The 26,393-nt window shown below is 39.9% G+C and overlaps 1 protein-coding gene across 3 annotated transcripts in view; it reads left to right on the top strand.

Moving 5' to 3' along the window:
• Positions 1–26,393, top strand: part of Ccser1 (coiled-coil serine rich protein 1) — a 1,171,018-nt gene that overhangs the window by 128,637 nt on the left and 1,015,988 nt on the right. For 2 of the 3 annotated variants that reach the window (XM_057763688.1, XM_057763698.1), the window contains exons 2-3: positions 8,866–10,206; positions 11,538–11,719. In XM_057763688.1, coding sequence (XP_057619671.1) covers positions 8,895–10,206; positions 11,538–11,719 — 1,494 coding nt within the window. In that variant the 5' untranslated portion in view covers positions 8,866–8,894. Of the gene's footprint in view, positions 1–566; positions 729–8,865; positions 10,207–11,537; positions 11,720–26,393 lie in introns of all 3 variants that reach the window. The other variant, XM_057763695.1, reaches the window with a different exon arrangement.

Here is a 26,393-nt window from a genome sequence, read left to right as displayed (position 1 = left end):
ATAATAATGAACTGTGGGTTTTTTGAACTTTACATTTTTAAAAATAAATGTCTAAATGGTTTTGGTATTCTGACCTGTGACCCCTTCTTATATCCCATTTATTAAACATAGATTCTTTTCTCATACAGTAGACTCTGAATACAGTTTACCCTGCCTTTTCTTCTCTCAGTTCCTCCCCACTTCCTCTGCCATCCTGATTTGCTCCCTTTCTTTCTCTCATTAGAATAAAGTGGGTGTCTTATGGGTTAACAACCAAACATGACAAAATAAGATACAGTAAGTTGAAGCAAAAACTATTATATCAAAGTTGGACAAGCCAAGCCAACAGAAAATAAGAGTCTTGAGAGAAGGCACAAGAATCAGAGATGCACTCATTCTCACATTCAAGAGTCCCATAAAAGAACTAAACTGAAAGCCAGTGTATGTGCAGAGGAGGTGATGCAGAGGCATGCAGGCCCTGGCCATGCTGCTTTAGTCTCTGAGTTCATATGAGCTTTGCTCTGTTGTTCTTTTGGTGTGTTCCATCCTTTCTCTCTTCCCTATTCTTTCTTCCTCCTATTTCACAGGATTCCCTGAGCTCTGAGGGGAAGTATTGATGGAGACATCCATGTAGAGCTGTGTGGTCCAAAATCTTTCTCTCTGCATAGTGTCTGTCTGTGGGTCTCTATTTCTTCCCATCAACTACAGGAGGAAGCCTCTCTGTTGATTGGCATCTCCTTCTTAAGTCTGTAAGTACTAAAGCTCCAACTTTGACTTTATTAACTTTCAGAATACTGAGAGTAGAAGCTATTGGTTTTTGGTTTTTTCCTTGATAAACAATGAGTCGATTGTCTTCCTGAAGCTGATTGGTGATGGACGTTTCTCTATGAATCTCCTCTGCTTCGAGGTCCTCTGTTTGCATATTTATTTTTTGCTTGTATGTATGTTTAGTGCATGTGTGAGTATATGTATGTGCACATGTGCAGGCTAAAGGTTTTATTACTTGTCTTCCTGGATCACTTCCCAGTTGACAGGGTATCTCATTGAAGATGGGGCTCAGTGGCTAGGTAGATGGCTGGCCAGTGAGCCACAAGCCACAGGGATGAGAGACTCTGCATGTCTGCTTTAGGTTTACACGTGCAGGTCACTTTGGGAACTTTTGCATGGTTTGGTGATGACCATAGGTCCTGTGCTTGCTCAACAGGCACTATCCCAGCAGAACCATTTCCTGAAGTCTGACTGTAGGCATTTCTCCTTCTGTTTTTTGTTCTTCATTGTTTTAATGGATTTCTCTTTCCACATTTTCTAATCACTAATGAGTATGATTATCCTTTCTTATATTCATTTTTAATTCATTTCCTCCTTTCTGAGAAATGCTCATAGTCCTTGATCGTTTGTTTTTCATTTAAGATTTTTCCTTATTGATTTGGATAGAATTCTTTTTGTATTGCAGATATTGCCTCCCTGCCCATTGAACATCTTCCTAGTGTTTTCTCATTCTTTGAGAAAATTGGCTACATATCACTGAGTGGCACGCATACCAGACCCCTGCCTCAGGTATCAAGTATTATCAAGCAGCCCCCCTCCCGGTACCCTGGAGTCTACATCTACTTCCTGTAGGCTGTCCTGCAGCCTTTGTCCATGTTTCTTTTCTGTGTCCTGAGAGCAACCCCTTAGTAAACTGCCTCCCTAAGAAGGCTTACTTGGAATCTGCTTCTAAGAATCCTGTTCTAGAACACAGTTATCTAAATTCTAAATAGGATATTATAAATTAGCACAGCTGTTGTGAACAAAATCTTATATTTTCAGACCTTCTTTCCTGTGACACTGTACATTGTTATGTGGGCACTGTCATTCCTAAATAAATGTAATTTCACCTTTTGAGAATCATGGTCAGAGTTGGAGGTAGCAGTTTAATTCAGAACTATTGTCTGAATATTTTGGTGATATTGTTATTCATTTATGTGTGGCCAAGAGAGGGATAACATGGTCAGATATGTGGGTCAAAGAAAGGAAGGGGATTAGAGTTGAGAATCGCTAATCCAAAAGCCATGTGTTCAAACTTAAATCACACTGCACCCCGATGCAACACCTTAGTGAGAAGTTCCACACTTCACCTCATATGTGGTCGCAATGCAGACACACTGTGCGAATGGAACAGAAAATCACCCCCAGTTTATATATTTATAAATATAATGTATGTTGAGGATAAAATTTTCCTTTAGTTTTCATTTACCATCCCTGACGTATTCTTTATATCTTTATACTTATTTTAAAATCTGAAATTATTTACATTAATTTTACAAGATGTCTTGTTTCTGTAAAAGTTAAGTCAAATAATGTTTGCCATATTGCTTATGTTGTGACTGATTCCTAAGCCCCACTGTCACTTAAGTCTCTCTCTCTCAGCCTATGATACCCTTTCTGTGGTGATTCAGGTTAGATCAACAGATGTTGTAAAACAGGTATGAACTGGTTAGAATGTCTGGGTGAAAGGACTTGGGGAGTCACAGATTGAAGAACAATCATCCCTTCAGCATCAGCATGCTAAGTGCCCAGGATGAATTAGTTACAGAGGTCTGCAGCTTTGTTGAGTTTCTATTCTGCTCCTCCCCCCTCCTCCCCCCTCCTCCTTCCCTTTTCTCCATTCTCTCTTTTTCTTTTCAGGCTCCATACAACAATTCCTTCAGGCAGCAGATCTTATCTCCAGGGAAAATTTGAGGCTCTGGGAGGAGTTAGATCACAGAGATTCCAAATGCAAACCTGAGTTCACACCCAGGCATTCTTTTGTTCGTTTCTTCAGCTAAATATCTGCTGTTTGAATCTACAAACACAAACTATACATTCTTTAAACATTAATGTATTCTTATTTTTGTCTAAGGTTTGCACACACACACACACACAAGGTTTTATATTTCTTGTTGCTTTCACAACTAACCCATCTGGAGCCAAACTCAGTTTTTTCTCTGTCTTATATTTTTATTGGCTTTGAAGACAGTCAAGAGCTCTGATCATGTATGATGGGGGTGTCTATTTTACTCCTTCTAAATATTATGTTCTATCAGTTAAGATTTTTCTCTGTTTTTCAGTCTCACCAGAGCTATTACTTTGAAGTGTGTTCTCCCTTTTGGCTGTAACTGTCTCATTATGTTACTTTTGTTTTGTTCTTTCAACTTGACTGTAAGATTGTTTTGTACAAAGCTAATTGCAGCAGTCTGATTTTGCTTATATAGCTTTTCCTGTGGTAAAATCATTTTAAGGAGCTGTTCTTTCTTATGCAAGTGATACTATTTGTATTCTTATCTTACTTAAGAATAACATAATATACCCACAATGGCTAGTTATATACAATTTAATAATTTATTAATTAGGCAGTTACTTTCAGTGATATTATTTCTGACCCCAACATTTCTAGGTGAATAATCTCACTCTTGTTCTGTGAGTGATAATCTGTTTGGTCCACATCTGTCATTCCTGAAGTACAACCCTTGGTGTCTTCACTGGTCCTACTGACAGAAGTGACTGTTGTCTGTGTTGTAGTTATGATATAAATATGTTCAAAATACTTCCATTATTTTCCTGTTTATGTAAGAGGTAAAATGAAGCATTTTTTAAATGTGCATCCACAGAAAAGTGACATGATAGTTAAAGTCCAAGAATGTTGCTGTGTAAACAGCAGGTCTTGTCTAGAGCAGAGGTCTTTCCCGTGAAGCCCCAAGCTTAACTCAGATGGCCCTGTTGAGTTAGCACAATTAGATAAGGTTGCTGGGAAATTTCCTCAAACTGCATTCTTTGATATTGTTACATATGATACATTCTTGCATGGCTCAAAGTTGAAAATTGTTACTTGTGGAGGATTTGTGTCTGTGAGTTTCCTTTCCTGTGTTTTTTCAAGTAGAGTAGACTTCCTTTTGAGACCGTTCATGTTGTCTGTCTGTGGTTATTTTCTAAAAACTTTTTTCAGAAGGAGTAGGGCTAGGACGAGATTTAACTTTTCTACTTTCCTCACAAAAGCTTCAAATAATTGAAGGACAAAAATAGGGTTTTTTTTGATCACTTAAAAAAAGCTGTATATTTGTTTTGCTTTCCGACTCTGCCTGTGCCTCTAACACTTTCACAACAGCTTGCTGCTTCTCAGTAAAGAATGCCTGCTTGATCCTGTCACATACACACTTGACACACCTAACACCACCATAGGCCCTGTCGTACACAGTTTCATAAGAACTATAGGGCTCGCAGCATAAAGCCCTCAATGTCTCCTGGTCCCACACTACCTGTGGACTTAGGTGCTGCCCAACCTTCTTGGTATAAATGTAAACAGTCCTGCTGCCAGGGGTGTGAAACCACCTAGTTTATTAGAGACTGTAATGTAGGGAAGTCTGTGACAGCGTGTCAAACGCTGGCTCATTCTGAGCATCTCTAAGTACTGTTCCTGGAAGAGTGAAAAGAGAGTTTTTAAATCCAAATAAAAATGCAACTTAGGGGAAGTTGGTAATAAAATGTGAAGCATTGATTCACTCTGCACATAAAGTTCATTAATAAGCCCATATTTTGATGAGTTTTCATACCGGCTTATGCATTACAGGCTTCCTCTATCACTTGCTTTCATATCATGTATTGCATGTCTCAAGTTTCATTTGCTTGAATATAGCCCAGCATCACAACACAAATGTGTGCCCTGTGGCAGGAAGTCTATGAATTTCAGTGTGGGATCACCTCATTACTAGAGAAGTTCCTATGAAGTAAATTCTCAAGATTTCTTTATTTTTATTATGCAAATGTATGAATTTGCGTAGTTTTCTCTGTGTGTGTACCACTTGTGCTACAGTACTGAAGGCCAGAGGAGTGTGTCAGATCCCTTAGATTGGAGCTACAGGGAGCTGCAGGCTGATGTGAGTGCTGGGGACTGAACCTGGGTTCAGTAAGCTGGGTTAACTGAGTCATCTTCCTAGCCTCTATGAAATGATCATTCCTATTGTTCTAGTCCATGCTTATGATGACTCACAGAGTTCGCATTGGAGGTCACAGGGATTTTTTTCTTATTATTGTCAATTGAACCTTCAGAAAGAAGTATTTCTCATGGATGTAATATGTTTGTTTTATATAAAGTTAATAATTCTTATGGTAGTTGAAGCTCCTGGACAACAGGCTTCAATCTATACATTTCTGGTAACTTTTTGGTTAAGAAAGATTCGATAATAATTCAGAAAAAAGAGCCTGTGAGATTGCTCTGTGTAAAAGCACTTCCCTAAAAGTCTGACAATCCGATTCAGTTCCGAGAACCCACATTAGAAGGAGGAGATCAACTTCCCCAAAGTTGTTTTCTGACTTTTGTGTTTTCTATAGGATGTATATACCAGCTCTTATCGTACCCCCATGCTTGATAAAACAAAGCAGTGGAGAAAAGATGCTTCTCTTACTTTGAAGTCCATAAGAACAAAATATGGAAGTTTCACTAAAGGATTAAAAGGTTACTGTTGCGATTATAACGTATTAAAGGGGCATGAGAATACTATGCCTGTCTTAGCACACACCTTTGTGTATAATGAGAGTGAGGTGATGTATGGCTCTTCTTCTATCTCAGAAGCGTTGGCTGCATTGGTCCACAGGGGTGGAGGGAGCAGAAGCAGGGAACAGCCTTAGGACAGTAGTGTGTATGACAGAGACAGCCCTCTGGGGAACAGACTTCAGTGAATCAGCTCAACTTTATTCCAGAGGATAAGTAATATATAAGATTGGAGAACCTGGGAACAAACCCTAATTTGTATTAAAAGGCACAGTCCTATCGTAAAGTTCCCAGCACAAGTCTTTATTATCAAGTGTGGAGAAAGGGAGACTTCTAGCAGGAATCTGTGCCAAGGATCAAGATAAAGATAAGTGAGGCCTCTGGTTTAGAGACAGTTTTCAGATAAGGTCTCTCCTCCAGGCCCAAGGACATTCTCCAGATAAGGGTAGGTAGAGAGCAGGAAATTTTGCTGGGAAGGGAGGGAGTTCCCGTGTTGCCCAGCTTTTGGGAAAAGCTGTTGGCCAGGAGAGACTGCAGCCTTGACCAGCCAGCAATGCTTTCCGACAGTGATGAGACCAAGGTGTAGTCAATTTGTGCAACATTAAAGCATTATCGTGCATATGTCTCAGATAAGCATGACTTTGAGATACACGGTTTTCATAACTTGAAAGACTTCTGATAAGCTTCTGAAAGGTGTACAATTTGTTGTTATTATTTATGTTTGAAATATTGATGTGTTCGAAGTGAAACTACCCACTTGGGAATCCATTCTATATTAGGTTCTTCTTAATTAATGGAGGAACTAAGCAAGCAGACACAGTCATGGCTGTACAAAGGGTGAGGGTAGGAATAGAAAAGAGTGGTGTGCACTAGAAAGGTGGATCGGGGGCTTCAGACAGCTGCCAGGTCCCACAGAGCTTTTCTCAAGACTATGGGAAATGCGAGATATAGGTAGTTTATATTTCTACCATTTATTCCTCAAGCAGGAAACAAGACTTCATGTACAATAAAGTAAAGTTTAAAGAATCTTCTGTTTTTCATATGTTTTATTTTTACTCAAGGACAGAGTTCCCCTCAACGAACCAATGAGGATACCCTATGTGCTCCACACTAGCCTGGTGGAGGTCTCATTATTTACATTAAGTAGTTAAGAGAAAATTACTATAAGAGATTTTCTGAAAAAAATTCTATGTATAAATTGTTTGGATACTTATTAAAATAACCTAGAGCTGAGTTAGTCTTTCAGTTAGGTGCTGATTTAAACAAAACATGCTAAAGAAAAGTCCAGAAATATCTTAATACATATATATGTCAACAATGATAATATTTTGGCAGCAATTATAAGATACTCATTTGGAAAAACTGTTTAGTTCCAGTCTAGCACTCATGATTTCCTTAGCCATGTGCTTCTGACCAGATTTACTGAAGTTCTAAGTTACCCCCGTGTCACAGGCCTCAAATGCAATTAGAAAGTCGTTAGTTACTTCCATAGTATGCATGTTGCTATTGAATTAGTGAGCACATTTTGCCTGGCTGGCCCCTATTGTCGCATCCCAGGGAGTTTACAACTGGGTAAGAGAACTTATTGCTTTCTCCCTTAATGCCATGCACTGTACCTTTTGGCAGCAAACAGGAAGGAAGTTTCCAGGTCACTTTATGTCTTGCAACCAAAGTGTGTGGTGTCTTCAGCAATAAGATTTAGTTAGGGTGGACAGCCAATATCAGTGACAGTAGCCTATGGATATCATTCAAAAATGGAATAATGAGGCTTGCGGGAAAATGATTGGAATTAAGTAATACTGGATGTGATAACATAAGCCAAATGAGACAAATTCTGCATGGTCTCTGTCATATCTGCATCCTCGTGTTGAAGTTTTGCATTCATGTGTTTAATATGGAGTATCCAGAGAAGGCAAGAAAGCTTGAAAAGTTTGAAAGGGTCCATGATACTGGGAGGGGAAGAGGTCTTAAGGAGGAAGCAGGTATTAGAACACGCGTGAAGGTGGAAAGGGGAAGATCAAGGACAAAGGTTTAAGCATTGCTGAAGAGGTAGTAGAGGACAGAATCGGGGAGGTTTAACAAAAAATGAAGGACACAAGCAAAAGACATAAATCTTCACCACTGTAAACATCTTAGCTTCGTTTCTGATGCTGTGATAAAATATTTGGACAACACATCAACTTAGTGAAAAAAATGGGTTTATTTTTAATGCAAAAATCCAGGTTACAGTCCATCATTACTGGGAAGTCAAAGTAGGAACTTGAAATAACTGCTCCTAGCCATGCTGCTGTCAAGAACAGAGAGGAAAGAATGCTTGCATGTTTGTGTTCAGCTCACTGGGGTTCCAACTGAGCACTACAAGGCAATCAGAAATATTACAATCAAATGAGATCTTTTATCAAATCAAAGCAGGAGCCAACTGTGCTATATCATGAAAGTCTGTGGTAAGCAGCAGTACCAAAACAGAAAGACCGAATGTGTAAGTTGAAGTAAGACTGATTATGTAACAGTCTCTGCAGTGGGAGCATGCCAGCAGCTCTCTGCTATTCACTCCAGAAAATGAAGAACATCCTGTATGCTGTATTGGCCATAAGCTAGCTTTGTGGTAGAGAAGGCTCCATTTCTTATTCTGGTTTTGCTTCATTAGCTGGTGACATTACCAAGTTACCTTAACTTGTACTATGAAATGCCTCAAAACATTACTACTAAACTTTTAGAGTTCTAACAAAAAGATGTCATCTCTAAGAAATCCTTTGCTCATCAAAAAGTATTATAGCAGGCACCTTTGCACTCCCTCCTCCACCTTCTTCACTGGCATCCAGATGCACTAATATAAATATGGTCATAAGTATCCTGTATTTCTGATTGGTTCCTTGTTGCTACCCTAAATATTAGTGACACTTTGAGTTTTTCATTAAGTCTTTCTTTTAGCTCATAGTTGGCTTCCCTACATCTTGTGTGACAGAGTTTATTTTGTCCACATTCTGATTATCCTTAAGCTTCCTGGGTCAGACACCATGGAGCATATTCCGGGGTCCCTCCATGTGGTACTAAACATATTTAAGCATAAAAAGTTCAGATTTAATAATGTATCAGAATTTAAAAGCAGACATAAATGAAGATCTTGTGTTTTCAAACTTAGCATTATTTTTAGTAGACTAAGTATTTGTGGTAATTTTGAAAGTTTTTGATTCATAGTAAGATTTTGATACAAGTTTGTGGATGATTATTCTATTTTCTTAAATCCTGAATTTTGGCATGCTATTATTGTAGTATAAAGCAAATTTCATTCTTTTTCTTGAAAAGCTGTATTTTGCTTAACCAGATCCTGGCAAGACTGATTTCTATTGACTTCTTTTCTTTGTTTACCCTTTTCCTAGGCTATCACAGTGTAAGCCTCGAGGTCCCAATGGGGGACTCAGGATCAAGACGATGTACCCTGGTCTCCCGATTGCCAATATTCAGGAAAAGTATTAGCAGAAGGCATGACTCTCTCCCTTCTTCACCCTCTTCTGGTAACACAGCTGGTGTTCACAGCTCCTCGCCTTCCAGCACCAACTCCAGCTCAGGGAGCGTGGGGAAACGCAGGAGCATCTTCCGGGCTCCATCCATCAGCTTCCACCACAAGAAGGGGAGTGAACCTAAGCCAGAACCCACCGACCAGAACCTTAGTATTTCCAATGGTGCTCAACCCAGTCACAGCAATATGCAGAAACTTAGTTTGGAGGAGCAAGTCAAAACCAGGGGAAGACATTCTGTGGGTTTTAGTAGTTCACGAAGTAAGAAGATAACAAGATCTTTGACGGAAGATTTTGAAAGAGAAAAGGAACCTTCAACTAATAAGAATGTCTTTATAAATTGTCTAAGTTCTGGGAGAAGTGAAGGGGATGATTCTGGATTCACAGAAGAACAAACTCGCCGTTCTCTTAGGCAGTCAACAAAGAAGCTACTCCCCAAATCCTTTTCATCCCACTCTAAATTTTCTAAGTCGGTTCCACAGAGTCAATCCAGGCCATTGGTACAGCAGCCTGAGTTTTCTCTGGCGATCGCACAGTACCAGGAGCGGGAACTGGAAGTAGGGAGACCTTCCCCGTCTTGCTCTGTGGATGTAACAGAGCACGCAGGAAGTTCCTTACAGTCACCTCTACTTTCCACTGATCTGACCACAGCTCAGACCCCTTCAGAATTCTTGGCCTTGACTGAAGACTCTTTGTCTGAGGCAGATGCCTTTCCAAAAAGTGGAAGTATGGCATCGCACTGCGACAACTTTGGTCACAATGATGCTACCTCTCAGCCCACCCCCAGTCTCACCACTATCACAAAGACCACGATGGAGTTTGTGGGGACTGTGCCCTGTATGAAGATGTCTCCTGGGAGATACAGGCTAGATGGCCGCTGTGGCTCTGAATTGCGTTCTTTACCAGAGACCTCTGTAACTAACCAGAGGGAAGTGTTGCCGCAAAGCGCTGGATCCCCTCTTAGGAATGTGAGCGACACAGAGACTCACCTACCACATGGTCATCAAAGAGAAGAGAAACCCACTGAACCAATGCTCAGGACCAGCTCGCCCAGGACACTGGGCTCTTATGACCCACACAAGGCACTGGCCGAACGCATTAAAGGAGTTCACCCCGTTTCAGATTCAAGGGTAATCCCTTCCTCTGGGGATCATCATGTTTTTAACAAAACGTCTTATGGATATGAAGCAAGTGCTGCTAAAGGTATGCAGAATTTCATTGTGCAAAAAATAATGTAAATTGATTTTTATTGTTATTTGATCAATTATTTTTGCCCCAATGTCTTGAGTGGAGGCACATTCCCCTTGCATTTGTAATTTTTTTTTAATGTTTGCTTTGATTGACTTTAAACTTATGATGGAGGCATAAGTCTGTGATTCTTGTTTTTCCTAGCTGTATTATTTTTGTTATTATGACCTGAGAAGAAGGTGAAAGTTGACTCTGCTTAAAATGCGACTGTAATAGCATAACTTGCTAGTTAGTGAAGCGGAGGCATTTCAGTCCAATTTTTCATAAAGGAAATGTGTGCAATTTCACTTCTGTCTCCTGTGTTCTATTAGCTAGGATCCATATTTTGATATAAATAAATTTTATCTGTCAATACAAAAGAATTGAAGGGTATGAAACTGTAGTGCTTGGAGTTAGAAAGCCTGACAAATTCAAAACCTGCCTCAACCTATGCTGGCCTTGAACTGTAACATGAGGGGTCTGCTTGTTGGGGTTTCTGTCCCACCCAGTTCCCCACAGCCGGCAAGCCCCAAAGAAAATCACAAAGAGATCTCTATAAGTTATAAAGCTGATTGTCCCATTAGGTCAGGCTACTTATTAGCTCTTGTAACTTATATTAATTCATTATTCTTTTTTTTTTTTTTTTTTTTTTTTTTTGGTTTTTCGAGACAAGGTTTCTCTGTGGTTTTGGAGCCTGTCCTGGAACTAGCTCTTGTAGACCAGGCTGGTCTCGAACTCACAGAGATCCGCCTGCCTCTTCCTCCCGAGTGCTGGGATTAAAGGCGTGCGCCACCACCGCTCGGCTAATTCATTATTCTGATCTATTTTTGCCATATAGCTCAGTACCTTTTTCAGCTGGCAGGTCACATCCTGCTTCTTCGGTGGTCTGCACAGGACTGGGAGGAATCAGCTTCCTCCTTCCCAGAATTCTCTTGTTCTCATTGCATCATTTCTACTTCCTGTCTAATTTTCTCACCTATACTTCCTGTCTGGCCAATCAGCATTTATTTAAAACATGATTGACAGAATATAGACAATTCTCTTGCACCATTGAACTAGCAGCAATCCTCCTGCCTCAGATACCCTAGTGAGGAAATGACAAGTGTGATAGACAGAGAGATTTGCTTGTGTGATTACTGGGAGTCTTCAACAGGGATTAAACAAACTGTTACTACAAACTTAGACATTTTTCTGAGGTCGAGGGCTTTTGAATCATACTAAGGTTTTTCATACTCTTAAAATGGTATATTGATTAAAAACTCCATGTAAATGTTGACATTCATTTTTCTTTATTTGTCTTGGGAAAGTTCTTGCCAGCAGCCTCAGTCCATATCATGAAGGAAGATATATAGAGCGGCGGCTGCGGTCCTCATCTGAAGGAACGGCAGAAAGTGGCAGAACGGTCTCAAAGCCGAAGGATGGGCACACTGAAGCCAGCAGCTTAAGAAAGCACAGAGCTGGGTCCTCGTCCTCCAAAATGAACAGTCTGGTGAGTCTGTATGTCCATCTGCAAATAATAAGTAACACATTGTGTGCTAGGTTGCTCACTTCTCTTGTGGAATGAACACAGCATGAATGGAAAATTGGGTTCCATAATCGATGTGGCCAATCAGAGAGGTTAAATTTTCTCTTGAGAGTTTCATGGGGTAGGACAGATAACAGTATGCCAGGCAGCAACCCTCCCTTGTTTGGGGGGGGGGGAATTGCTTCATTTCTGTTTTAAAGCAAGATCCTAGGAATGAAATTCTAACCACAGGGAGACTTTAGATATCATATTTTACATGCATCTCCTCTCTATGACCAGGCCACTTGGTACACTTGAGCTATTGTCGTAGCCTTCAGTGACTTCCCTCCAGGTCTTCTTCCTCAGGGTGAACCAGGTGCAGGAGCTGTGGGAGACATTGCAAAATCCCCACTTGGAGCTTGAACACATTCTAAATGCAAGTGTTGAACTTGCTTGTAGGCTGAGGGCTTGTGTCAGAGCGTGGATATGGCATTTTTGGTAAGCTTAGATCCTAAGGTAACACAGGATTGTAGGGAAATCTTTGTGACTGGTGTTGGAAGTTGTCAGTGCACAGTGAGGAGCATTTATATAATCTGGGAAAATCAGAAACCACAAAACAGCAGATGGCGCCAGTAATCCTGGTACCACCAGACCAAAAGTGACCATGTATGTTTGCATTTGACCATGTACATGCAGAAAGCTAAGTGCGTGCACCTCAGAAGGTAACAATTCTTGCTTTTTTTCTCAAATGTATTAAAAACACAGCATCCTTTTTGCAGTTGGACTTTAATCAAGAGAACACCCTTAAGAAACTTTTAAACAAATGCAGTATTTGAGATTGAAGCTGTTACAAAATATTTTCCTTTCAGAAAACTGTATTATTTTACATTCTTTATGGAGAAAAATTGTTTTTATATTGTTATATAAGCAATTTTTCAATCCAGTCCACTTAAGATTTGGCCTTTGACATACTTTGTATCTGAATATTTTTTTTTCTGCTCCTGCTTACTTAAAGTAAATTTTCCCATAAGGTCAGCAAATCACTGTCTCTAGACCTTAAAATACAAGGGTTGGGGTCTGTATTGAAGTCCAAGGCCCATGATGCCACCAAAGGTCACAGACAAGCCTGGGACTGGGGCCAAAGTCATTCTGATATGAGTGGCCAGTACTTCCACCTGGAACCAGGATGTCATCTGGGCCCAAGCTGTTGCTGAGGGCCATGTCTGGGTCTGTAGTCCTGCTGCAACTGGAGTCTGTGTTGCTGTCTGTGGCTGTGTCTACTCAGAGGACCATAAGAACCATTTGTGATGAAATCAGAGGCTCTGCTGAGTCAGCTCTGCCCTTGGCTGGCACTGGGAAAGCTGGCCCTACCTCACTGGATGCTGCAGCCAGAGAGCTGGTCTGGACCCTCAGAGGAGAGCTATCCCTGCACTTGGGAGAGATAGCCCCACCCCTCACTACGGGAAAGGAAAACTGACTCTGATGGCCTGGCTCCACTCCCTCTCCTGAGACCCTGTCTGACCAGTATGGGTTCTTCCTACCTCTTTGGACCTTGGATTGTTCCAACCTAGTATCTACCCCATCTATGACCTGCTGAAGCTCCGGAACATATTGGTTCTGTGGAATGATACCCACAGGATCTCTGTAACTAGGGCCGGCTGCTGGATCTCACAGAGGAGTTTCATTGGTGTACCAGAAACCAGAGGCCTTGAACCAGAAAGTGACTCACTGCAGTGAACATTTGCTAATAAATATGTTTAGACAAAAGGGTATACCATGTGATACACTGCTCTCAATGTCACCAGGACGAACGAAGAGGTATTGGAGAGGTGGGAAAAGAAGAAAAGTAATGAAGAGGTGCTTTTTTATTTTTTATTTTTTTGTTTTTGCTTTTGTTTGCTTGCTTGCTTTGTTTTGTTTTAATTTTTTTCTTTTGGCAGGGTACTACCAGGGTGATGGGAGGATATAGGGGGACTTGAAGGTGAGCGAAATTAGGGAACGTGATGTGAAATTTCCAAAGAATCAATAAAGAGATTATGATAAAAAGGGGGGGGGATTTAATCTTTCGCCATTGTATTTTCAACACGTGTCTTTGCAGTATTAGAAAACAACCACTAGATGGCAGGACAACATCGTTTTCTGTTGGAATGTTTTAGGCTTAGAGCTGGAATCTGGTAAAAGCTTCAGTGGCCTGGCTAAATTTGCAGACTGTTCGAATAGCCAGCACTTTTGAACCTTTACAGGTGACTTACCAGAAGGTACTTTATGGCTTCACTGTATCCTTCAGTCATTGTTTTATTTGTCGACTAATTTGAAATTTGCTTGATACATCATTAATATACAGTAATTTAGGTGATTCTAGAATGGAGTAATATGGTGTGTGGTGAGGAATGCCTTTCTAATAATGCCATAATAATAATGGGTTCAAGGCACAGCTGCCAAGTATGCTGCTCCATAGTCACGGTGGTGGCACCTGGGGTACTCATGAACATTATGTCATTCAAAGTATTACCCAAATGCTCAACTACATTGCACCATTAGGTGAGGCCTGTGTTTGATGCTGCAAGCTCAATCAGGAAGTCCAGAGAATTCTTCTGTCAGAATCATTCATGTGGATTGTGGGCTTTCAGGAGACTTCCAGGGTCTCATCCACACTCGGAGTCACTCCAACACAATATCTGAGAAGTGCAGGGGTAGGCCAGCTTTCTCTGGTTCTTCCTAGTAAGCTAGTGGTTTAGAATGTGTGTTCTCACTCATATGCTGCTGGGAGATTTGGACTCACCCGCAGGTTTCTCTTTAAGCCCGTTAGAAGCCTTTGGTTTGGATTAGCTTTGGGAAATGAGTTTTCATTTAGAAACTGCCTGTATTAGTTATAGTTCTTGTAGATGACAACTCGCTTCGTGTTAAATGATGGGAAGGTCAGTCCAAGAAAGAGATCTGCAGAGCCTGGGCAGTCCTGGCTCGTCATGTTCTTCCGAGAAGGATGTGCCAAGCTGCTACTCTGTTCCCTCAGTAACTATCCCTACTAAAGTGTACAACCACACTATTAAACAGTACATAGTAAAACCCCATTAAAAGCTGTACATATTTCTGTACTTCTCTGTCATTAAAGGAATATTAAGGGCCATAGTAAAGACAAAGAAAAGAACCTTCTCTCTGATTCTATTGCATCAGTCCAGTTTTTGTTGTCTCAGAATACCGGAGACTCCATAAGTTGTAAAGGAGGGTCATGGTTCAGGTTCATGGTTTTGTCTTCAGCTGATCCATTGTCTTCTTGCTGGCAGAGTCCCAAGAGCATCATATGAGAAGAGACAGTGATTGCATGAAAGAACTTTCCAAACTGCATCTAAGACAGACCCAATGCCAAGAATCACCATTTGTCCGTCACTCCATTCATGATGGCAGAACCTATGACTCTCACATTCCCACTCAGCTCCACCTTTCATTACTTACGGTGGCCACTTCATTTTAATGTGAGTCTGGGTGCAGAAACTGTAAAGAATAGTCTGCAGTGCTGCAGGACATCTTCAGAAATGTGCTGTCCTTAAAGTGGAGATATTAGAAGACCAGGGATGCTTGCTTTTTACTCTTGGTGCTTTGCTTTTATGTTTAAAAATTTTTTCATTTTTTCCAGATACTTTTTATGAGTATGTGTGTTTCGCCTGAATGTATGTATGTGTACCACGTGTGTGTCTGGTGCATGTAGAAGACAAGAGAGGGCATCAGATCCCATGGAACTGGAGTTATGGATTATTATAAACTGCCACGTGGATGCTGGGAACAGCGCAGGTCCTCTGCAAGAGCAGCCAGTGTGCTTAACGGCAGAGCTATCTCTCTTGTCCTGTGATTTTGTTTTTAATTGGTCAAATCTTTTTCATCCTTTCTCCAAGATCGAAGCTGTCATGTGTCTTCCAGAGTTGCCCCATTGCCTGGCACAGCTTCACAGCAAGTGAGACTGAGGGTTGATTGATTCTGGATCTGTTACAACTTTCTGACTGTCTGAATAGATGCACACATGGTAAAGAAGAATTGAGGCATAATAAAAAAAATACCAAATTCTTAAAACATCATCACTGCAGTCTTAAGGTTTAACATTTTCTTTAAACAATTTTAAAGCTATTTTTTTCTCTTTTATATTTTTCAAAATTTAAATACAACAGATTAACTTTACTATGAAAGGGAAATTCTGACTTAGGCCTATAAATATATTACTATTGCATAGCAAAATCCAGCAAAACATTTCCTAGAATTTAGAAAAAGGAAGATATTTAATATATACCTATTTGTCATAATTTTAACATTGGAGAAATGGTTTATGATTAACTCATGAACCACCATACTTGCCATGTCAGGTCAGGAGCTGGCTTGACGGATGCATCACGCATGGACAGTTTCAATCTGCCAGTGCAATGGTGTGTTTGGATTGCTGACACTTTTCTATTTTTATGTTAATCCAGGGACCATCTCACTCCCATGTCAGACTACTTTGGCCTCTTCTATTATATCTTCTGTTGTTCTTAGCTTCTTATATCAGTTCTGAAACAAGTGCCCAGTTTTTAGTTTTTTTTTTTTAAAGATGTTTCACTGCATGTATTCTCAACTATTGTACTTTCTGTATGTAGCCAGCTCAGTTGTTCTTGTCTTCTGTTTGTCTGTCTGTCTCTCTGTGTGTCTCTGTCTCTCTTTCTCTCTGTTGTGTGTGCCTCTGTCTCTGTCTGCTTCTATATTTCTCTTTATTCCTCCCTTTCTTTATTCTTTATTTCCTCCCTTTCTCCCTCTGTCCCTCCCTCCGTCCCTCCGTCCCTCCGTCCCTCCGTCCCTCCGTCCCTCCGTCCCTCCGTCCCTCCCTCCCTCCCTCCCTTCCTTCCTTCCTTCCTTTTTATTATTGCTGTTGAGACAAGGTCTCACCATGTCACTCTAGCTAGCCTGGAACTCTCTTGAGCAGGCTGGCTTCAAACTCAGAGTTCCACCTGCTTCTGCCTCTCAAGAACATGAATTGAAGGTGTGTACATCCACACCTGGCTTTAGCCGGTTGTTCTCAGAGCTGTTCAAGGATTAGCTTACGCATCGGTGAGAAACAAAAGAAACTATTGGGTTAAGAGAGGCCCATCTGGGAGCTTTATTTTGGTGCTGAGAGTCAGGCAGCATGGGCCTGTCCTCAGACTCCCATGACATAGACCAGGCTGTGGAAGTAAGCTTGGGCTACAGCATGTCTGTGTACAGTTACCTCCTTCATAAAGCAGGTGTCAGTGGGCGGCAGCTTCATCTGGGACTATCTAGTATAAGAAGGCATTTTATTGAGGGCCATATTACAGATTCCAGAGTTTCATTGGCAGTCCTAGTATTTATCTAAGTAAACATTTTTACAAGCAGTTCTAGACAATTTGAAATAGTTTCACAGTTACAACTGACTAAAGCCAGGTATAGAGGCATTCGCTTTCTATCCCAGCATCGGGGAGGCAGAAGCAGGTGGGGCTCTGAGTGTGAGCAGCCTGGTCTACAGCAATAGTTTCTTAGAGAGGCAGCATAGCTTGCTAGTTTGTTTGTGAGAATTTCTGCTGCCAGAATGCTTGCAGGAAATCCATGGCAGGGCCCCTGCCTTTTGCACTGCAAGTAAACTTTACCCTTTCTCCCTGTAACCGGTCATATAGGTCTTGAGCAGCTCCGCTTGGGTAGCAAGTGTGAACTTTGCACATTCACAGCACATGTTCTGTCCCTGCAAGCTTTCCTTCACCACATTGAACTCTAGCCATGACCCTTCGTTTTCCTGGACCCGAGGAAGATATCCATCTCTTTTCCTTTAAACAAATCTTTCCACTAGTCATGGTTTGCATCAGGGGACAATCCTCTGTCAGTTCTTTTCTTGTTTTCCTTTAGCTTCTTTATCGCCCAGCAGTGCTTACTGCACCATTGCTCTTGAAGAAACAAACTAGCGTGCATTTCTTTGTCTCCTACTGCCAGGGCTCCATCCTGTCTGTGTTGCCTCAACACAGGTCAGGGAGTCCACTTCTGGAGTTTCTCAGCTGCAGTGGCCTTCTTTCTGTTTTGACAACCTTGACACATCTTGATCTTTTCTCATAGGTAATTCCTCTTAGAGGACTTGTCTTAGGCATTGTGGGACTTTTCTTTGGTCTGTGTTGCCTGAGATAGCCCTAGTTGATTTTGATCCTCCTGCTTCTGAATGCTGAAATTATGGGGAGCACTGCCTCACTTGACTGCAGCATGTTTAATAACATCTTTGACCTTTACCCATGAAAAGCAGCAACCTCCAAAAAGACAAATAAACTATCTCCAGACATTTCTTAAATGGCCACAGTTGAAAACTGGAGTCATGGACTGAGGCAGTTTTCCTAGTCTTTCTACAGTTTGCATCTTTTCCTGAGTTCTGAAAATCTAACACTGTCAAGGAGACCATCTGTGTACTTCTTCTCCTCTGCTTCAGCATGAATTCTCCTTTGCTCACACATTCCCTGTCCTGAATTCCTTTGCTGATTCCTTCTTCAGACCACACTTCAGACGTAGCTGTTTAATGTCCACTGCTGCCCGCCTGACTTGTTTTTTCATTTACCTGACCCGTCTGAAAAATCTAAGGCTTAGGTGAAGTTACCTGTGGATTATAAAAGGCTGGAGATTGCTGTTGTGTCAGAGCTCTGTTAGCAAATGGGCACTGGAATCAATCTATTACAGTTTTTGCAAAGAGGAAGGCTAAAAGACTTCAAGTAGTAATAGGTGGAACTCAGCAAGGACCTTGAACTTGAGAGCTAGTGGCTTCCTTGCCCTTCCCCTACCTACATTACCTTTCTGATAGTCACATCATACGTGGATGTTCTAGCCAGCTGTCACAAAGGTTCAGTCTTCAGTTATCCTCACCTACCCCCACGCCACGTGTCCAAAGTTGCATTAGAGCGCCAGCAATTGTACCCCCTTAAAATCGGACCGTCACTCCGATCGGTGCCACAGAACAGAGCAATACATTTTACCACCACCCCTGGCACCCACATCAACCTTCCCTTTTTCCAGCGGACAGCAGCTGCAGTTAAGCAAAGGACAGATCATGACAAAAGTTTCAGGCTTTCCTCATGTGTTGACTGTCTGGGAAGCCACAGCCCTGGCTGCCTGCTTAGGTCCTGCTGTGTCCTCTGCTTTGTCTACTCCGGTGTCCCAGGGACTGGCCTCAGCTGGCACTCCTCCAAGAGAGACTGCTTCTTAACAACACAGCTTGTTTCCTAGATCTGTTCATTGACCTTAGAAATAAAAGCAAATACTATCTTTCAAGAAGGTAAGTGTTTTAAGAGCCAAACTCATGTCTCAAGTGTGTGTTTTTAGGATACAGAGTTAGTTCCTCTCAGTCCCTACAGAAAATAAAATTCTTAAAATGTATTTCAAATGCCACTTAATTGATTTATTTTAGCAGTTCTCAAAATTTCAGGTTTTTCAAAATCAGTTGCATTAAAATTGCTTAGAAATATCATTTGGATAGAACCTTAAGATTTGAATATTTAATATTTGAATATTATATTTTACAACTTCAAAGCCTACTTTAGCTAACAATTGATTTTTATTGTTAAAGGGGTAGGAAAGCCCTTAGCAAATGTATTCTGGGCCTTTGCAAAGGATTTTTTGTATTTGTATTTTTCATTTTATTAGATGAAATCAAGTTTAAGAATTATGCGTTTATGTGAATAATTATGAAATTCAAAAATACATGAACTACTACTAATTCAAAAACATTTTTCTGTCAAATCTCAAGGTAATATTATATGAAATTGTCACAGGATTTGACTTCAAAAACAAAATTAATGCTTAAGACAACATTTGTTGTGGATGACCTCACCTACTTTCCTTGCAGAATCGACTTTGAACTTTGTCTTTATTGTGAGTGCTGTTCTAACTGACGATCGCAGTTTCTAGACTGTGAAGGAAGCCTTTACAGAGCTTGCTGTTCTCATTGATGTTCTGATTTCGTTCTTCATTCTGCTGGGAGAATAACTCCACGAGGAGGATATTAACTTGAATATTTAAACTTTATGAGATTGGAAGTGGAGGGTGACCAGCTGTCAGATAATTCATGGCATGCATTGGGCTCTGCTTGAGATGAGGCGGTCTGTCTCAGCATGCTGTTGCCCTCGGTAGATTTATGTTCCAAAGGAGTGTGGCTACAGGAAGACAGATTCAAATGAAAGGGCAATCAGCCACCTGGCTATGGTTCATGAATCACAGTGAGTTTCTCCTTCTCAGTCTATTATTTTTTAATAATAATAATAATAATAAAAATCTATAGAAAGTATCTCAGAGTCATGTGGGAGCCCAAGTGCACGGATTCTGAAGTGTGCACTTGACCCAGCAGCCCACGGAAGCGCCTGTGGCTGATTAAAGGGTGATGAAAAAGAACTACCCTATCATGTTAGGATTAGATTTAGAAAAGACAAAGGGGCTGTCGGTGCGTGCTCTTCCCCGTGGTATCTGTCTCTCTGGGAAGTCCTGCTCAACAAAAGCACTTGGGGTACCCATACGTTTCATGAAGGGGAGACTGGTTTCTTGAAGAGAACTTGCTTGGAAGCCAGCCAACTCTGTGAAGCCGCTGTTGTCAGGATATAGTTTGCTTTCTGTTTTCATTTTTTTTTTTTTAATTCAGTGCAATGTGGTGGAAAATGCAAGTTGTTAGAATCTTTTTCTCTTGTCTCCTTGCAGGAAGCAGACCATTAGTTAGCTTTTGGAAACAAGGAAACATTGACCCATATCAATGATTTCTACAGAGTTGCTTTTCATTCTTGTAATACAAGAGGCAGTTTTTCAAATTTGGACCCTGTCTTTACCACAAGATTATTTATATACATTTTTACATTATGGATATTTTTACTTTAAAGCAGAATACTATTTTTGTTCAATAAAAAGACTAATATTACTAAAGCAACCAAATAAAACTGTACCTTTAAATTCCAAAACCACAGCTAACAAACAACAACACAGCAGTAGAATCACCCAAACTACAATGGCAGCTATGCTGAGGCCACATTACCATGCTACCAGGTGGAGATAAGGTCAAACTAGTGTATTCCAGACTGGGACCCTTGGTGGTTGTTTGCTCATCTGAGCATCAATAGTACTTGAGGGGTTGGATAGCATGGCCAAGGGAAAGGTGGCTCTTTGTTCATGGCATGGTAAGAAGACAGAGGACAAGGAAAAGAAAGAAGAGGAGAAAGAATTAGAATTTTAGAATGCCTACATTCTATAAACACTGGTCAGGTTCCTTACCTGCAAGGTCGCCAGTCTAGAGCAGGTAAGAAATACCTGGTTCTGGATTCGACCATCCCAGCTTTAAGTAAAGAATCAGTCACTGTCCAACTGGCTGCAGCAGGGAAGGGCTTCTAAGGACTCTTTGAATAACACCTGTGGTGGGGCATTCTGAGTAGATGAATACAAATCCTGTGTGCTCACTGCAGTGAACTGGGGCTGAGCTAGGCAGAGATTGTTCAAAGAAATAATAAATAATTGCATTTTACTTTAGAGAAGCACAAAGTATCACCCATTACTATAATCACTACTTTGCAAATGTTCATCTCAAAGCAGCTTGTGGGAAATAAAATAATAAATATGAGGACTATGAAGACATTTTCTCTTTTAAGTCTTTCCTGCAAATTTGTTTTTACATTCTTGCCAAATTTCAACTCTCACATCAAAAATAAAATAAACATATGACTCTGTGTGTGTGTGTGTGTGTGTGTGTGTTACGTTTAAATGGAGTAGTGCCAAGCCATGTGGAGTGATAATGCTCCTCCCATAGGCTGTCTACTAAAGCTGAGTGCCGGCCGTGAGAAATTTTCCTTTGAGTTGTTAGTCTCAAATTAACCCAGGAGACTTTTTTATTTCTGGGTGTTTGCTGAAGTCTGACCCTATAGCAGAAGATGCCACACACTGTAAACACAGGACTTGAAGGATGCTAGATTGAACTGGCCCAGAAGCTTCCTCCCTGAGGACTAGGTATCATAGTATTGGAAGATGCTCTGCAAGCTGCCAAGGGAGAAGCAATCGATAGCCTATTTATCTGTAAACCCTACAAACTACAATAATGACCAGGCTGACAAAAGGTCCCCATTGGTGGAATAGTGCTTTTAACTTGCAAGTAGCCAACAGTTGTCTAGTCGGACTCAAGATTTAACTCAGGAGGAGAGATTTATGTCTAGTACTGTAAACCTAGCCAGAAACCGATTGTTGGAGAGGTCAAAGACCCAAGAGGAGAACCATCTACTGCCATTTTCTAAAGCAATACAATTCTTATTTTTTAAATATCTATTTTCATAACACAGATAAGTATAGCTCTCACCCTCATCAAAAATACTTCTTTTTGCACAGCTGGTCCCTATGCAGGGAATAAGTGACTGTGGGCTACTCAACCTAAGTTGATATATCTGCAGTGCAACTCTTATGCCTAAGGATAGAAGAAAAATGTGGAGGGGAGAAAGATTTTTAGAGCCAGAGGACCAAGATGCTTGCAGCGAAATAGAAGACTCTAGATATGACAGGGAAATTTCATTCATAAATTCTCAGCAATATGTCCACCTAAACAGGATCTGCACAGTAACAACCACAGCTTGCTTGCCAATGTGAATGGGCCTCATCCATCAATATACAGAAATACAAGCAATCAATGGTGGATGAAAAAGGGAGAATCAGTTTTCTCAAGGAACAAACCACTGATAGACTACCCAGTCCCAAGTGGACATCCCTACACATGTGTGTAAGAGCAACACTAAATGAACTCAGTTGTTTCTGTGTATGCAGTACACACACATGCACACACATTCATGCACACACACACACACACACAGTCTATGGGGGCCCACTCCAGAATTTCATTTTTATGTTCATTTATTCTTTTGTAATTTCATACATACATGAATGATTGTATTCAGAACATATTCACTCTACTCCACAGAAGTTTTTTCTGATCTCATTGTGGCACACTTGCCCAAACAACACACACACACACGCACACAGACACACACACACACACACACTAAAAATAGCACTTAAAAATCAGTTTGCACAAATATAGAAAGGGTTGTAATCAATAATTTACCCAACTCATTAAAATATTCAGTACAGTGGTAAACTTGCTTAAAGACCAGTCAACAAAATGTGTATTTATGTCAGGTTTTCCATGAAGGCACAAAGGCCTACATAGAAAGCAAGGAAGCAAACTAGAAGACAAAAACAGCGCATAAAACTATAGTCACTAGATATATTATAAGGGTGCTAAAAAATACACACTGGAAGAGGGCATCTTCAAGAAATGATGCTGAGAAAACAGTGTCCAAACATAGAACTATAAAATGAAGCCCATATTTATAATTCTATGCAAAATCAATTACAAATGAATCAAAGACCTCAGCTATGAAAGTTAAAATGCTGAAACTACTAGGCAAGCATAGACAGTACCCTATGAGATATAGCTGTAGGAAATAACTTTCTGAACAGATTATTTTTTGCTGAGAAATTAAGGCCATCAACTGACAAACAGTAACTAAGAAACATAAAAGTCTTCTGTGTAGCAAAGGAAACAATTAACGAAGGCAAGAGGGACCCAAAGAGTGGGAAAAAATTTTAGTCATACATCCAATAGAGGATTAATAACCAAAATACATAACAAAAAAGAAGAACTATGAAAGCAAATGACACAGTTCAAACATGGACTATAGATCTGAACAGAGAATTCTCAAGAGGTTAAATAAAAATGACTAAGAATTATCATTAAGGTGTTCATCATCCTTAACAATTTGGTAAATGCAAACAAGTTAAGACTACTTTGAGATTTCATCTTATCCTAATCAACTGACAAGAAATGCTGGTGAGGATGAGGAAATGGAGACCCACATTCTCTGGTGCAACTGCTTTAGAGATCAGTGTGCAGAATTCTCAAAGAGCAAAAAGTAGATTTATTACATGACTCATCTATAACCTCCTTGGCTTATACCTAAAGGACTCAATATCCTACTAATGAGAATTTTTTTAGCATTGTTTATTGCCCCTCTCTCCTTAAACAAAAAAAAAATACTCTTCTCAAAGCAAATACTTATTCCATAATTTTGCTCATGGCCAACAACAGAGAAATTTAGTAGTTAATATTTATCGGGAATATATCATGTGTTGTGGGCTACATCTATTTAATCTCTATCTATCTATCTATCTATCTATCTATCTATCTATCTATCTATCTATCTATCTATCTATAATATGTATCTCTAATATCATCTATCTACCTATCTATATTTATAATGTATCATCTATCTATCATCTATCTATCTATCTATCTATCTATCTATCTATCTATCTATCTATCTATCTATCTGTTTATGTGTATATTTATATCTATCTATCTATCATCTATCTATCTATCTATCTATCTATCTATCTATCTATCTATCTATCTATCTATCTATCTATCTATCTCTATTTTTCTATCTATCATCTATCTATCTATCTATCTATCTATCTATCTATCTATCTATCTATCTATCTAAATTGTCATCTACATATTGCTTTTGGGGTTTTCAGGTCTAGTCTTCCTTTGAAGACCTATCTGGCTTGGAATGTTTTGTGTAGACTAAACTTTCTGAGAACTGGCCATAACCCTCCCTCTTCTGCCTCTCTAATACTGAGATATTACAGGTGTGTCCTACCACTTGGACTGTCATCATGATCTATTTTTGTATGGGAAATGCTATTTCATATTTCTAACTCCTCTTAAGAAGAATTTTTGATAAAGGAGTTGCTACCATTTTAAAAATGGTTATGTTTACTAAAATCCTCTGCCTCCTATTGTTTAAATGGACCCAAACTTTTAAGTCTGCCTATTGTTTAGTGTTCTTTCCCTTCTATTTTTATTCTTTCTTTGATTATAGAAAATGTCACTAAATTATTGTTTCAATTATTGACTGTATTAATTTAACTGACAATTATATGTTAAAGGTCCAAGAAAACATTATTAGATTTATTTAGTGATTGATATTGGTTTGTTTAATGAGTTCCATTTATGACAATGATATTATTCATATTCTGATCCTAAAATCCTGTGTACATCAAACAGAAAATTAAAGGGCACAGTAACACTGTGGATAGTTTGAGTGACTTTTTCTCCCACTGGAAGGTAGTGAAGAAAAAGATGGCTTATACTTTTCTTCTTAGACTTAATTCGAAATCACAGTTTTTTTTAAATAGGAAAATAGGAACACATCATAGAAGGCTTCAAAAACATTTAATGAACTTCTGACTGATTTGTTGTTATTTTAAAATTTGTACTGTTAAGCTCTCAGTTGTTGGAGAATAATGTCCTAGGTTTACATCTTGGAGTACAGGTAGTTACTAGAGTTTACTTTTGCTCATTATATGAAAATAGTAACTTCAGATTATAATGACAAGGTTGCTAAAATATACAAAATGTAAAAATAGAGATTTATATAGCAAACAGCCTGGGTGATTTCTTGTGTATTTCCTGTCCATGTTTTCAGTGATTAGTTTCTTTGAGCATTCAGTAGTGGCGGTAGCACTGCATGTTGTGCAAATTACATGGAATAAGACAGCACTTGAACCAGAAAAATGAGCAAAAGTAGAACATGGAGTCAGAAAAATTAGATTTAACAATATGATTACTGTCTTCAATTTACAGGCTTCTTTCCTTCTTTCTTTCTTTCTTTCTTTCTTTCTTTCTTTCTTTCTTTCTTTCTTTCTTTCTTTCTTTCTTTCTCTCTCTCTCTCTCTCTTTCTTTCCTCCCTCCCTCCCTCCCTCCCTCCCTCCCTCCCTCCCTCCCTCCCTCCCTCTCCATTCCTTCCTTCCCTCCTTCCTTCCTTTCTTCCTTCCTTTTTTCCTTCCTGCCCCTTTTCCTTCTTTTTTGAAGGAAGATTTTTGATTTTGATGTTTGATGGCCTGGGCATATACATAAATCGGGTTATAATTTCATATGTTCCAAGATTCCACTGTTGATTTACAGGGAGAAGGTGGGTTTACCACTCAGAACTTGTGAAGGAAGTACTAACAAGGCCTGGTTGCTTCCTCCCTTAGGCTGGTTCCTCTGGTTTGTGGCTATATTTTCCTGGCTTTATTGTGAATGCCTTTTCTAGATATGTCTGTCTTTCATGTATTCCCAGGCATCTTCCTTATCATTCCAAAAGTAGCCATTCTAGATGATATGAGGTGAAGATTTTTTATCTGTTCATGCCATCTCTACTTGTTGAGTTAATCCACTGGGATTGCAGCAAGAAAGGAAACAAGACTAACCTGTGTCCTTTCCAATGCATTGATTTCATAGAGAGAACCCACAGAGCCCTGCTTGTGTATAGGATAGTCTTTTCCGTGTTTCTTCCCTATGGACTGTTGGGCAGCCATTCATTTGATTTTAATATGAGTAATTAGCAAATGTTTACCAGTGCTAATTAAATACAAGGTATATTAAAACATTTTAATATGATTTCATATATTAGTTATAAAGATTAAATAGAAAATTCAATTAAAATGGTGGATTTTTTTATGTAAATGGGCAGCAGCTGAGCTCATTCCTGCTCACATGAATGAATGCTGCATTGAAGTCAGCCTATGGGGCCTGGAGTATTTCATCAGACACTGGTGTCAGCAGACAGTCATCCTTGGCAGCCTGCAGCCTTG

This window comes from Chionomys nivalis, chromosome 1 (assembly GCF_950005125.1).
Source record: "Chionomys nivalis chromosome 1, mChiNiv1.1, whole genome shotgun sequence".
Lineage (NCBI taxonomy): Eukaryota > Metazoa > Chordata > Mammalia > Rodentia > Cricetidae > Chionomys > Chionomys nivalis.
This window is presented reverse-complemented; position numbering and strand designations above follow the sequence as displayed.